The sequence below is a fragment of the Neocloeon triangulifer genome, unplaced genomic scaffold, assembly GCF_031216515.1.
Source record: "Neocloeon triangulifer isolate White Clay Creek 2 clone unplaced genomic scaffold, ASM3121651v1 ptg000014l, whole genome shotgun sequence".
NCBI classification, from domain to species: domain Eukaryota; kingdom Metazoa; phylum Arthropoda; class Insecta; order Ephemeroptera; family Baetidae; genus Neocloeon; species Neocloeon triangulifer.
Window position 1 is genome coordinate 16,106,254 of NW_026775556.1, and position 14,252 is coordinate 16,120,505.

The window sequence follows — 14,252 nt, forward strand, 5'->3', positions numbered from 1 at the left end:
TTCAGCATAACGCGCAGTTGTCTAAATTGCATCTATATTTTCGCTACTTCTTTACATTGAATGCGTTGTGGAATTTAATATAGTAATATTAATTTATGATTTTAATATTCAAACGTAAAATAATAATAGAAAATTATCAATTTAGCTTAATTTTTTCAAATGAACAGTAAAAAAATAGTAATGTTGTTTATAAAAATTAGTTAAGTGAAACCTGTAAAATTTCTCTTTTAACTCTACATCACTCTTATAAAAACAAAAACTATAAAAAAAATGCAATTTATTTTCTCAACCAGTTTAAAAACGTAATTTTAATTAAAATAAAACGTTCTAACTTTCATCAGGCACTTAAGGACCGAATCAGCCAGCGCTATGTTTTGCATTACATTCGGTAAAGCGCGATCGGCCCAGATCAGGTCGGCCGCTACCGCTATTGAAAGAGATGGGACCGTAGAGAAGAATAGGACCATGCCCCTCTCTCCACGCAAGCTTGCCCTTTCTCTGGGAGCATCGCTCGCTCGCGATCGTGTCGATTGCCTACGCTTGCGCGCTGATCTGTCATGCCCAACAATCGGCAAAGGGCCATTGTTCGGCGGCCAAATGACTCGGCCGACTTAAGGGTCGACTCTGAAGTACCCCTACGCGTCCGCAGGCTTGTCCCGAAAAAGGTGCCTGGAATAAAAACAACCTTTCCTATCCCAATTCGAAACTTTTGAAAGCTCGCAAGTTCGATAGGTCACGTGACCGGGGGCGGACCAATGGCAAGGCCCGATCCATCACCGCTTGTTGTTCCCAGCCGCCATTGGCCGCCATATTGCAGTCGCCATTGACTCAGTGAAACTCACGGCTAAATGTAAAGGGATTGCACTGTATTTTCGGGTGAATTCGGCACGTTTTTCGTGTGGATGTTGGATAAAAGTGTAGCAAGATGCCTGGTTTACAATGACGCATCCCAATCATCAAACAAACGGGGCCAGTTTGGAGGATTGTCACACGAATTTCTTCGCACTGGTGAGTGCATTCGCTCGCTCTCGGCCACCTAAATATGTCATACACACTTCTGGAAAAAGAACCTACCGCGGCCGTCGGGACCCTAGTTTTCACGCTTGGCCGCCTCCCGGCCGCCGACGGGATACGTTCAAAGCCGGCCCATGACCCGACGGCCGCCACTTGTCACTCTTCGGGCGGCAAAACAGGCCGAATGTTTGCACCGCTGTCAGTTTGGTGCGAGTGCCCTTGCCTCGAGAAACGCACCGATTTCGTTTCAGGGTGATGCCCTAGATCTCAACCGCGCCGAAATTTTGGCACATTACACCTCGCTGCCGAATCCCGCCGTGAGGGCATTGCCTACACGTGTTAAATCTGTCAAAATCGTCTGCTGTCCCGTCCGGGGAGCTCGATTGAGCTGCTGGTTTTGCATAGACGTGACGGTGTCACAATAATTCCGACACACACAAGAGATGCTCAAGATAGTATTGTTTGCACTTTTGCGCCTTAATCAACTCTCGGACAGTTGCATATTATTTTTGTCCTCTTGTGTGTGGTTTTGAAATTTTACTTAACCCGATTCCCCGTGATTCTCGGTTTTTATTTTCATTTGCCTCGGCATGTCTTTCTACGCAAGTACGAAAAATCGAAAGTTTGTTGTCGGAATCACAACACGACGCAATGCACTTGTCGGCTGCTTGTTGCGCCGATGATTCGAAGCGAGCTGGTCTTAGAATCGTGACTTCGGTTGCAGATTTTCGCAGTATTTGCAAAATGTAGCGGCCGAGCTTAAAATTCGTGTGTTTACTTGGCACCGCTCTCATCACGGCTGATGTAATTATTGCTAGGTCAAAGACCTTGATAGATTCAGTAAGCCAGTTACGTTTTCCGAGTTATTGCTGTGTAGTACAGACGAAATAAATAAAGCAATTTTTGCAACAATTGTTTGCTAAAAATGTTCACTATCACTAATTGAGGCTTAAAAGTAGTGATAAGCAGGTAAATTAAAAAAATTTCAATATTCAAGCCCAAGAAATTAATATTCTTCAGTTATCATTAAAATATATTTCTATGAATTTAAATTGATGCTAATATGAAATAAAGAATAAAAATTACGAAAGAAATGATGGATTTATTAGTACTACTTGGGATATTTTTTGTGAATAATAATTAATTAAATAATAATAAGTTTTTAAATAATTTTCAATCGTTTTTTAAAAAAAAAACGCGATTACAAATTATTAAATCATTGCTTTTTGTTGTATTATATATAACGAGAGTTTGCTTTCATGAAGAATTCCAGTTTATTCATATTATTTTTTTTTCGATGTAGGTCAGGCTCTCGCGGTGGGAGTGGGTTATTATTTTTTTAAGACAGTGCAACACCATCTTTGCCAAAATATCGCCAATTTTACCAAGCGTGGAATCGCCAGCTCAAAACCGTGATTGCTCTGCTGTTGATTTTGATACCTGTTGCCCACTTAGTAAGCGCACAATATGTGCCTTTTTCAGGCTATTTTCAAGGTCAACAAACACTACGACGTGTCCGCTGCACAATTATGCAACAGCGACGCCGTTTCCTCGTTGATAAAACGATTGGATATTTTTTTATACAGCCTTTTTGTAGAATTTGGATTTCAAGCAGGTCAGGTGTGGCCGTGGTTTCCGAATTTTTTTCTAGCTTTCAATTTTCAAGCTCTCTCAAATGCACTTTGCTCATAATACTGACGTTAGTGTCACGTAATAAAGACAGAGAAACAGCTATGCTTGCGCGACGTAAATCACTTCATGAGCCAGGAGGAACCGCTAGGCCATTCACCAAAACACAGACCGTCTAGATCTTGAGTCGCGATAAAATTTCAAGTCGAGCTGTGGCGCATAAAAAAAAATGCTGTGCAAGTCAGAAAAAGTTTGTTTATTTTATCTGGCATTAGAAATTCAAACAATGTTTCCTCCAAGGTAGATTTTGTCGTTGTTTTAGAAGATGATTTCCCCTTAAAGACTATGAATTCCGGAGTCTCCCCCACTCTTGGATTGCAGTGTAAAAGAGCATGAACTGAACATAAACATTTGGTGCAGTCAACAACCTTAACTGTGATAGGCCCACCTAAAAACACTGAAGTAGACATAAAACCCAGTAGAAGTGAAAGCAAAATTATATCAATAATGCAAGTGTTTTAGTGTTTTGGGAAACGCATTCTCAGTAATATATTAATTAATCTAAAAATTGTAATTTATTAAAATATTTTATTTTTCAAATATATTCATTCCAATTAAAGTCAGATTGGAATGTGATCAAGGCTCCAACAATAAAGTATGACATATTTAGGGATCAGGTCTATTTTATTCCGGCGCTTCGATAAATGAACTTTGTTTATTAATTTCAACTCACTCATTTCAGACCGATTTATGTGGCATCAAATGGCGTAAGCTGTTGTACACTGAGAGCACCCAGTATGCCTCGACGTCGTCGGACCCGCTGGAAGACCCAGTGCTCTCATCCTTCTCGAAATGCCTGGCCGCTGACATTCTCTGTGTGTGGCGGCGTGTGCAGATGCCGCAACCTCAGCCCTCAGCGTCTATGGCCTCCGCAAACAATCCCTTCATGATGGACCCAATGCAGGCGGTCGCCATGGGCGGGGGCTTTCATCAAATGCGGCAGCCGGTGGCGCCCATGATGCCTCAGACGGCAAATTCGCAGTCTGCCGACCCCAACACCACCCTTTCACTGCACTCGAGCAAAGAGCTCTGGATCTTTTGGTATGGTGAAGAGCCAGACCTTTCCAATCTGGTCGCCTTTGACAAACTTGTGTCAGGTGAGTCTTCAAAAATATTGAAATGCATATTATTTTTATTGCAATATTATACTGAATCAGCCTGTGTAAATTATAACCTTACATCCTATCAATTTTAATTTAGATAATGAGCAAGGATCGTGGGAAAGTGGTCTGTCTTACGAGTGTCGGTCACTGCTGTTTAAGGCTCTGCACAACCTAATTGAACGGTACTTGAGTTGCCATATTTCTTTATTTTGAAAAGTAGTTATTAAAAATAATATTTTGATTTAATTTTAGATGCTTGTTGTCTCATGATTTTGTCCGTCTGGGCAAGTGGTTTGTGCAGACATACCATGACAATGAAAAGATCAGCGATAAAAGGTAACTTTTAATTTATTTTAATGATAGCAAAACATTGAAATTTATTTATGAATCAGCGACCATCTCTCCATCTCCTTCCAATTCTTTGTTCATGGTGAGAGTACTGTCTGTGTGAGTGTCGATGTGCGCCAACACCCGCCTGTCAGATCCTTGACTAGGCAGCACATTTTGGCAGCCCAGGCATCAGCGACTGGTTCACAAGGTTTGTAATTGCATTCTTTTTAATTCAGTTTACATCTAGAGCAATTTCTTTGTTAATATTATTTAAATCCTCCAAAGTTTTAAATTTTCATTTATATAAATTTAATTTTATCAAATCCAAAAATTGAAATATCTCATTTTTAGAGGTTTTATAAATGAAAAAGCCATGAAGACACTAAACAAGTTCTCCTTGCAGTTATTCTAGCACCTTTTGGTATGTCTGGTATCCTCACGGGCCAGACGTTCAAAACAAGTGACAGCTACACGCGGAAGCTGATCGAAGAGTGGCGCCAGTTCTACCCTATCAACTCAAAGTACCTCAATAGAGAGCCTGGCGACAACTTGCCGCTTCCCCTAGCCGTCGAGGTTATTGTCAGTGGCGCCAAAATGCGCTACCCAACATGCTTTGTGTTAGCCACTGACATGGACGACCCCAACCTGAATGCTGCAGCCTCAGCACCGATACTGCAAGGCGTCCAGCTTTCGGCCGTGGGAGGAGCCATCATTCGCGGCGCAGCGCCTGGTAACATCCCCAAATCAGTGCAGCAGTCGGCTAAATGTCTCAAATCAGACACGCCCTGTTGCTCCGTAGGAGCTGCTGTTGCAGAGCCTCAGTCCCAGGAAGCGCCGCTCAAACCGGCCTCCCTGCACTCGAGCCCTGTTCTTCAGCTGCTGGCCGACCCGGCCATAGCTCTGACCAACCCTAACAAGCAACCGCTGAACTTGGCTGAGCGTGTCTGGCAGGATGACTCGCTCAACCACAGTCAGCAGTCGCCCTTCTCGAGCCAGCAACAGCCCTCTGACTCGGACAGCTTGATGGGAGGTGAGGAACCGGCTGGACATTGGGAATTTCAAGATCCATCCAAGAAAGTTTCTTGTTCCTGTTCAAAGTGAGTTATTTTCCTTTTATGCATTCTTTGTCTCCAATCTGTCACGGCTCGACATTATTCTTATTTACGTTGGTCTCTTGGTGCATGCAAAACAACTAAAATTGGACTTTATTTTTATTGCACAGATTGTAGTTACAAGTTTTTTTTTATTTATTACAAAATGCCTGGCATGTTTCCAAATTCAGTTAAACTTAGTATTTATTATTTATTTTTTAAAACACATCCCTTTTTTAAAATTATTTTTGGGGTTTTATTCTTTAATTAGATAACAGAAGAGGTGATTCAGTGGCATTAAGTTCAAATTGTATTATGAGTGAGATAATATTAAAATCTTCTTGTCTTACACTCCAAAATATATTGCCACACTATTAATTTCAATGCCAATATAGCTAATCAACATTACATCTTTTTAAAGCGCACCATTTCACTTCACAACTGCAACATTTCATTAATTATTGTGGCAAACCAGTATTTCTCTCTTGCAACATTTTTAAATTGCGCTTAAGAGCACTATGCATCAAATTTCCATTCATAATCTGTTGCATAACAATCAAATACCTGTGCTGCAAAAGCAGTTCAAATTAATTCTAATGGTTAAGTTTTCACTAACAAGGTATGGCCACTAGTCTTTTCTCTTTCTCGTGCCACAAATAAGTGTCTGCATACTTTTATTTGCCACTTTGCAGGTGTAAAAAAGTAAATCAATCAAACCTCCATAAAAGTGGTGGATTGAGCACTAGTAACTCAGGCTTGAAACTGAAGGGTGAGAAAAGCGAAAAAAACCGGGGGTGGAGAAGTGGGTGCTCAAGCATCACTCCATACCACCATCGAAACCCGAATTTTGGGGAAAATGACTGGCTGGCGGAGCTCGAACCAACGCCCGCTACCAGGTTTGTAGCCACCCATAGTTTTATTTTGCATTAATACTACTGCGACATTCTCATGATGTCGCCGTCATTCATTCATTGTAACTGAGGTGTTTTGTCACTTATTTGAACTTTTTTAATCGATTTTTTTTTTAGCTTCATGTTTGATTTGGAAAACGTAGTTCTCCTGCTTGCTGAATGCAATTCATTTGATTAGATAGACTTCTGTTCTTTGTCTGTATGCTTATTTAATATTAATCATTGTTCTAATTTTGATTTAATTAGAATTTATTAACTAAATTTTACGTAAATTGCAAGATAACCATTTAAAATTATTTATCATTTATGTTTGCATTAGCTGCATTCCATCATTTTTGCTGCATCAATATTTTTCAAATGATCGAAACATTTTCTTAACTCTTTAAATTGCCATTGCAGAGTATCTGAACCTACCACACCAGCTGGTGGACCTCCTTCTTACAGGGTAAACCAAGCAATGACTCCTGGCATGCAGCAAAGTGGTGGTGACTTGCCTGTTCCATCAGTTGGGTCACCACCATCAGCTGCCCCGTCACCTCTTCACAATCCTCATTCTCAGCCAGCATCTGTGACAGCTACGGGTATGTATATTTTTTCATTTCATACAAAAAAAAAATGTTTCTCACAAATAAGCATTTTATTTTTTAATCACAAAACTTATGCAGATCCCACCATGCCAACATTGAGCCCGCACCCACCTTCATCCAACCAGCCTAGTGGCGCTCAGCCAACAACCCCTCTGGAATCTCAAGACAAAGTTACCCCAGCTGCGACACCTTCAGATATTAATGGGCCCAAATCTGTGTCGTCCATATCAAACCAAGTATTCTCTCCGTATCCCACCAACTCTAGCGTGGAGCCATCGAAACCCGCCGATAGTATGGGACCAGCTAGTGCAAGCTCCGGCCATGTGCCCTCAATGCCCACGGCATCATCCACTCTCAGCTCCTTCCTCAAGAGACCAATCCTGGCTTCTAAAGATTACGAATCCATCATGCAGGACGAGGATCAACCGTCTGACTTGTTGTATGATTATTCCACCATGAATGCTTGGTAATACATCAATCTAATTTGTGTCAGTTCATACTAAGATTCGTTGTTAGGTTGAATCACCCTGTCAAGAGGTACAAGGCTGCTGAGAAGATGCAAGAGAAGACAGCACGTCCATTCCCTGAAAACTTAACACCTACAACTCAAGTAGGACCTGCAAATTTGGAAGTAGGCGTGTTACCAGTTGCTGTCAAACAAGAGCCAATTACTGGGGTAAATGATTTTTTTTCCATTTTTAATTTTCAATTTGTCTTGTAGCTACTAACATTCATTCATTTTTATTATTATTATTATAAATGTCTATCATCAAATTTTTTAGGATGATGATAAAAAAGGAGGAGTGGCGCCGTTCAATGACGACCCTGATAATACCAAAACCCCAAGTGATTTATTCACTAGTCGCGGTTTAGAGCCATCCTATAAAGATCTAGATCAAATTTTTGACAACTCTGACGACACCTCAAGCGATGAGACGGTATTTTTTCACTATAAATTTCAATAAAATGGCTAACTTAGATTACCCCTGAAGCCTCAAGTGCCAACGCCTCCCGGCTCAAACAAGGCGCCAGGAGATGAGCAAACCATCACCCTAGTAAAGCCACCACGAGGCAGCGGCGGAGGTACTGGAATTCTGAAGGTTGAGGAGCTGACAAAAATGTACCCAACCCCACCGAGTCTTGAACACAACCCAATTGCCTCACCTTGTGGTCAGCCTGATGTGTCAATGCTTGATGCTTCTGAATCTGCACATGTTCCAAGAATCAAGCAAGAGATTTATGCAAATTTAGGAAGTCCCACCGAGGAGAATATTGATGTAATTTTTAAATTTAAGACTTAGTGTATTTATGATCTAATTTTTTCTTTGCAGGACTGGTCATATGTTTACAAGCCAGTGGCTATGTACAAAATGGTTGGATCTTCTAAATATGCACCGCTTACCAATCTGCCGAGTCAGCAATTGTCTGCATTGATACCTACCCCCAAGTACAAACCTGCTTGGCAATACCCGCTTCAGATGCAAGAGAAGTCAAATCAACCTCAAAATCACATGCCTCCTGGACCAATGATACCTGGACCGATTGCTGCTCCTCACAGACCACCTTCACGGCCCATCTCTGGCATCTCGCCCATCTCTCCAGCTGCAGCCATGAGGTCTCCAATGGGTCCGTACGGCCGGATGGAAGCAAGTCCCATTGGAATGGCGCCAGGAGTGATGCATCCTCACCATCGTCCAGCTCTGCCTCCCCCTTACGAACTGGCCAGTCCAGCGTCGAACGCTCCGTACATGAACAAGAGCGTGAGCTCAGTAGAGCCTGGTCCTCTCTCGGCTGCTGTGATCGCAGCTAGAGCTCCAGAGGCTAATTCTCTTGTGGTCAACATTTTGCTGACAGACTCAAGCTTGCACGTATTCAGGGATCACAACTTTGATAGGTAAGCAAACAAAAATTACAGTACCTATGATTCTCCATGCAGATAAATTGAAAATTATGCATATTAAATCAAATTAATACATGAAAAAATTATTTAAAAAAATTTATTCCCAACGTTGAACAAATGTGTATGGCAAATTTCAATACATTATTTAATTTAAATGATTTTGATTTTCCCACAAACCGGAAATCTGAAGTATTTTTTCAGTCATGCTCTACCCATAAATAATTATCTATTGAATGTTATTATTTTACTATTCATAACAATTAAAATTTCTTAACATTTTTAATTACAGTTGCACAATGTGCGTCTGCAATGCTGGTCCTAAAGTTGTTGGCAACATTCGTGGCGCCGACTTATGTCTACCTGAGGCTGGAGGCGGCATTTCATCTGACGAAGACCAGATCCGCTGCAATTGTGGCTTCAGTGCTGTGGTTAATCGTAAACTGTCTCATAGAGCCGGCCTCTTCTATGAGGATGAGATAGAGATAACTGGTCCCTTGTTTGTGGATGAATGCATTGATCGCAAACGGCCCAGCCTTTCAGCAGTCAGCTCTGCTGGAAAGTGCAGAGGCAACGAGCTCGAAGCTCCATCTGCTTCTATGAATGCTGCTGCCAAGCAGATTCCCCCTCCTACCGAACCAAGCAATTCCATTTTGGAGATTGTACCTCAGTCAGTTCTTGAGCTGATAAGAGATCAGTGTGTCTTCGTTAAAAGCTCAGTTAATACCTTGGTCAGAACTGCGTTTAGGCATTGCAAAACTAGTGATAGCTTGTTGTGGACGTTAAACAAACTTGAGTTTAGTGACGGTAATGATGTGACTTTGATGGCCCTCGATCAAGGCAGGCAGTCTGCAGATGCCTTGCACTTGTGCAAACTTAACAGTGATGACATGAGAATTCGAGGAAACTCGCCTCTTCACAGGTGGCAGTTCCTCAGAGCTGGCGGTCCAAATTGTAATCAAGACATCATCAGGGTCATGCGTAATTTGCAACCTTTGCTGCAAGAGGCTGTTCAACAGAAATGCACAACTCGACTTTGGGACGCGCCTTACACTGTGTCTGGGCCACTCACATGGAGAAAATTCCACAGATTAGCTGGACGAGGTGAGAAATTGAGTTACTTCAAGGTTACAAAATTTGTTTCTATGAAATCACATTGTAAATTAACATGTTTGTACTGACCAATTCTTATATTCGCATTTATATGAATTCAGGCACAGAGGATAGGTGTGAACCGCAGCCGATACCTTCGGTATTAGTTGGCCGTGATAGTGATTGGGTCTCATTGTCCCCTTACGCTATTCAATACTGGGAAAATCTGCTACTGGAACCATACTCGTACACCAGAGATGTTGCCTACATTGTGGTGGCCCCAGACAACGAGCACGTTTTAGGCCATGTGCGATCTTTCTTCAAGGAGCTCAGTGCAATCTATGAGGTAGAAATAAAACTAGGTTTTGTATACATTTCTCTAATGTTTTAATTTTTAGTTGTGTCGTCTTGGAAGACATTGTCCAATCACCAAAGTTCTTCGTGATGGCATATTAAGGGTGGGGAAATCGTCAGATTCTAAAATTGCCAAGGAGCCCGTTGACGAATGGTTCTCGACCCTTTCAGAGAGCCAAACAAGCTGCCTGCTCAAACTATATGCTCAAGTAAGTTTTTCTTTTCAAAAGTGTCAAAATGGCTTTTTATCTTCTTGATGATTTGCTTAAGAATAAAGTAAGATCATTTTATCATCAATTAAACCAAATGTTTCTTTAGGTTTGCCGATATCATCTTACTCCACATTTGAATTCCATCCCCATGGACAAAACTCTATTTAACGATGCCTCCCAGCCCAAAACCAGCGTAGAAATGCCCACTCCCTCACCTATGCCTCCTCCGTCAACACCTGAAGGCGCAAGTCAAGGCTCTAGCTCTGACCGGCAGCCTTCAACGCCAAAGACTGATCATGGTACTACCGTAAAAACATCATTAGAACTGCCACTAATATTTTATCTTTCAAAGGAGATGGAGATGGCCACCATCGGGATAGCATTGGTGGGTTGCAGGACATTCACCCTGATGATGAGGAAAGAGAGCCTCCAGCCATCGTCATTTATTTTGTAGATCCCTTCAGTTTCGGCTCGGAAGAGGAAGACAAAGATCGCTTGGCTTGCTTAGGCTTGCTACGGTGCTACGTGGAAATACTCAACTCTGTACCAGAACATATTCGTGCCAACCTGAATGTCCAGATTGTGTCTCTAGAATCGATCCTGGAGTTGACCAAAGGGAAAAAAGAAAAGCACATTGACACTGTCAGAGCCCAGGCATTGTCAGTATACCTTCAGTGCCGCAGGCTTATGAGCCACATCTCAAATGTCAAGTCTCTCACCGGATTTGGTCCAGCAGCAAATTCGGATCTCTTCTTAAAGAGCAAAGATGTAAAGAAAAATTTGTGCTTGGAAATTATGTTATCATACAACTTGAAATTTGATTTGCAGGAAAAGAACAGAGCTCCTTACAGACTTTTCACACCTCCATACGTATTAGGCCAAACCAAGGATAAATCCGAGTCAAATAGTGATAGACAGCAGGAGAAAACTTCCGTGATGTACTGCAACTACTGCTTATCTGAAGACCAAAGGTTCCTAATGGCCGCTTGCACCGACGACAAAGGAGCAATTTTTGAGACTGTCTGCATCAACATAGAAATTCCACATAGGTTTGTTTTTTGCACTATGAAAATGGTCACAACTAATCCAGTGAATTTCAGGACTAGGAGAAAAAAGGCTTCTGCAAGAAGGGTAGGACTTCAAAAGCTGATGGACTTTATTCTAGGAATCATGTCCAGAACTGTCCAACCCTGGAGGCTGGTAGTAGGACGTGTGGGGAGGATAGGCCACGGAGAATTGAAAGGTAAATATTCTTTACTCCTGGAAATTAAAATTTTAAACCGAGTTTCTTCCTTAGGCTGGAGTTGGCTGCTAAGCAGAAAGTCTTTAGTGAAGGCTTCAAAACACCTGAAAGAGATTTGCAACCAGTGCTCATTGCAGTCACAAACTGACATCCCATGCATTCTCAGTGCCTGCTTGGTGTCGATGGAGCCAGACTCGTCTCTTCGCCTCATGCCTGATCAGTTCACCCCTGACGAGCGATTTAGCCAGGCTTCTGTCAAGTGCAGCCTTTCCACGCCGCAAGACGTCAGTGCTACTCACATCCTTGTTTTCCCCACATCAGCCACTACCCAGTCATCGCAATCTGCATTCCAAGAACAACACATCAACGATCCAGAACTGGGCGACGAAGAGCTGTTCAGCGCTCTGAACGATGACAATGTCATGGATGGAATTGATGGAGACTTTGGCGACATCTTCAGCGCTTGGCCTGAGCCAGGTCAAGGTGCACAAAGTCCAACTGGTAGTCCAAAAAGGGACTCAATGTCCCAGCCAGGCAGCCCAGGAGTGATGGGAGGCCCCGGACAGCAGAGCCCATACCCCTGCAACACCAACAGCATGGTAAGTTACCTAGAACAACCACTTTCAAACATATAAATTTTTATCTTTCCCTGTGCAGAGCTCTGGAGGCCTTGCCATGGAAGTGCAAGAAGAGGTTGGGACGTTGCTTCAGCAGCCACTTGCCCTTGGCTACTTTGTCTCAACAGCGAAAACAGGCAAAATGCCCCGATGGTTCTGGGCCTCATGTCCTCACCTGGAGGACGCAAATCCAACCTTCCTCAAGAACGCCCTCCACTTGCACAGTACCTCAATCCAGAATTCTGACGACCTGCTGCAACAGCAGGCACCAGTTTCCGAGCATCCCTTGGACTCGATCTACACTACTGATGTGTTGAGGTATTAATTTTAAATGCAATTTCGGTGGAAAGATTTTAATTATGTTTCTCCGTCAGATATGTAATGGAAGGCTACAATGCTCTCTCGTGGCTTGCACTAGACCACACCGCCAAGGACCGACTTTCATGCCTGCCTGTTCATGTGCAAGTGCTGATGCAGTTGTACCACATGTTTTCTGCTCTCGTCTGAAAATCGGGCGCGAGTGTTGTTTAACAACTCTTCGTATTAAGAACTTGTTACATAATTATTATTATTAAACTATATTATAGAGACTAAAAAGAAAAGATGCAGAAGCTATTTCTCAAATAGGAATCGAATATGAGAAGAGCTGCAGCAACCACTTTGCAAAAAGAGGTCAACAGTCAATACACAAACACATTCTCTCACACCTTTTAAACTTGAGATGTTGGGTGGTGCGCGCCTTTTCACTTAATTATGATTTTACTATCAGGCGTCTAGCTTGTGTCACACAAATTGAAATGTATGAATGTGCTGCACACTTTTTAATGGGCTAGTAAGCAATTTTTACTAAAAAAAAGTATATCGGATAAGATCAATTTTGTAGAAATCAAGGAAAAAAGATCCTCTGAAAAGAAGTAGCTCGGACCAATTGAGTATTCCTAAAGGTAACACATACAAGTGCTGGGACATTAAATCTAGATGTACAATGATTACTGTATATACCATTTGCATATTAAAAGCTATTATTGTTGATGAAGATGGTGATCAGCCTCATCAAATGAAGTGGAAAAGAGCAAGTCAAATCTATACAAGAGAAACACTCATCTTGCATTGTTAATTATAATTTTTTTTAATTGATTTGATGTAAATTTTGTACAGTCTCATTTTTTAATTTTCTCACTTGCATGGGGGCACTACCGAATTCCTCTAAAACCGATTTCAGCACCACACTTGGTTTCAGGTGGGCTGAAGCTTGGTTGCATACACCGCATTGGTACAAAAATTTATGAATTGTTAACTTTTAGTTATTTATACATAAATATAAACAATAGCAGTCGAGCTTTGCGCCCTTCGGCCAAAGTGTGTTTTCCAGAGGTGGTAGTCGTTACAGTGGTGGTGAGATTTGTTTGGCAGCTTTCGGTGGCGCTACCATGCTGCGGTTATCTTCCTTTAACTTGTTATAAATTATCATTTTCTATGAAAGTGAGTCCCTCCCCAATTGTAAGCGACAAAGTGAGTTTAAAACTGCTGTACTTTAGTTGCAGTGGAATTTTAACAAATTATTAGAAATAAACGACATTTAGTTGTAAAAATTTTAATTTCGTTCGTTAATTTTTGCTATGGGTCGGAACCTTGCCTTTTTCTCTCTCGCATGTGACTTAGCTGTGCTGTCCAGCACGAAAATTAAGTTTCCCTTTTGGTCTAGTAACTTAGAAAAAAGCTGATTGCAGGATTGCCTGGCAATCGCTGCGGCTTGGTTCTGATGGAGATTAAATAAACTCTTGATATAAATTTTAGGGCCTCTGGTTCTGTTCTGTCCAAAGAACTTGATAATTAGTGTTTTTAAATTGTAATTGTTTTGGTGTGGGAGGATGTTCAATTTATGTTATAATACACCATTATTTATGCTCACCGCCTCATTACACTAATTTTTAATTCATCTGAAAATCTGACATTATTGCTGCTGACAAGGGTTTATTTTCTCGGGGTCAAGACTTCACCAAATGGACTATTAGTAACTTATTTTAATAATTTACAGAAATCTTTTTCACTGTGTAGGCAAATTATATAATTGTCCCTCAAAATGGTTATTGTGTTAATTGTTATTTCTAC

General features: G+C 41.6%; 1 protein-coding gene across 3 annotated transcripts; it reads left to right on the top strand.

Moving 5' to 3' along the window:
* Positions 1-797: 797 nt before the first annotated feature.
* LOC132201564 (mediator of RNA polymerase II transcription subunit 13-like) lies at positions 798-13,084 on the top strand. Of its 3 annotated transcripts, XM_059627800.1 has the most exons (24): positions 798-1,008; positions 3,386-3,800; positions 3,904-3,988; positions 4,059-4,142; positions 4,199-4,344; positions 4,540-4,866; positions 4,915-5,233; positions 5,920-6,123; positions 6,538-6,719; positions 6,804-7,191; positions 7,242-7,401; positions 7,508-7,663; positions 7,718-8,002; positions 8,057-8,619; positions 8,915-9,726; positions 9,837-10,060; positions 10,113-10,277; positions 10,387-10,579; positions 10,633-11,048; positions 11,109-11,329; positions 11,381-11,523; positions 11,578-12,122; positions 12,181-12,458; positions 12,515-13,084. In XM_059627800.1, the coding sequence occupies exons 1-24, from the start codon at positions 940-942 to the stop codon at positions 12,645-12,647; spliced, it is 6,513 nt and encodes a 2,170-aa protein (XP_059483783.1). In that variant the 5' UTR covers positions 798-939; the 3' UTR covers positions 12,648-13,084. The 3 variants fall into 3 exon arrangements, with proteins under 3 accessions (XP_059483783.1, XP_059483782.1, XP_059483784.1); XM_059627799.1 differs by having other exon boundaries at positions 4,540-5,233; XM_059627801.1 differs by lacking the exon at positions 5,920-6,123 and having other exon boundaries at positions 4,540-5,233.
* Positions 13,085-14,252: the final 1,168 nt, after the last annotated feature.

Excerpts from the sequence above, each read along its gene's own strand:
- LOC132201564 (XM_059627799.1), top strand. The coding sequence starts at position 940 with ATGACGCATCCCAATCATCAAACAAACGGGGCCAGTTTGGAGGATTGT. Across the intron at positions 8,620-8,914 it reads AGGGATCACAACTTTGATAG|TTGCACAATGTGCGTCTGCA; the intron begins GTAAGCAAACAA and ends TTTTAATTACAG. Across the intron at positions 12,459-12,514 it reads TACACTACTGATGTGTTGAG|ATATGTAATGGAAGGCTACA; the intron begins GTATTAATTTTA and ends TTTCTCCGTCAG.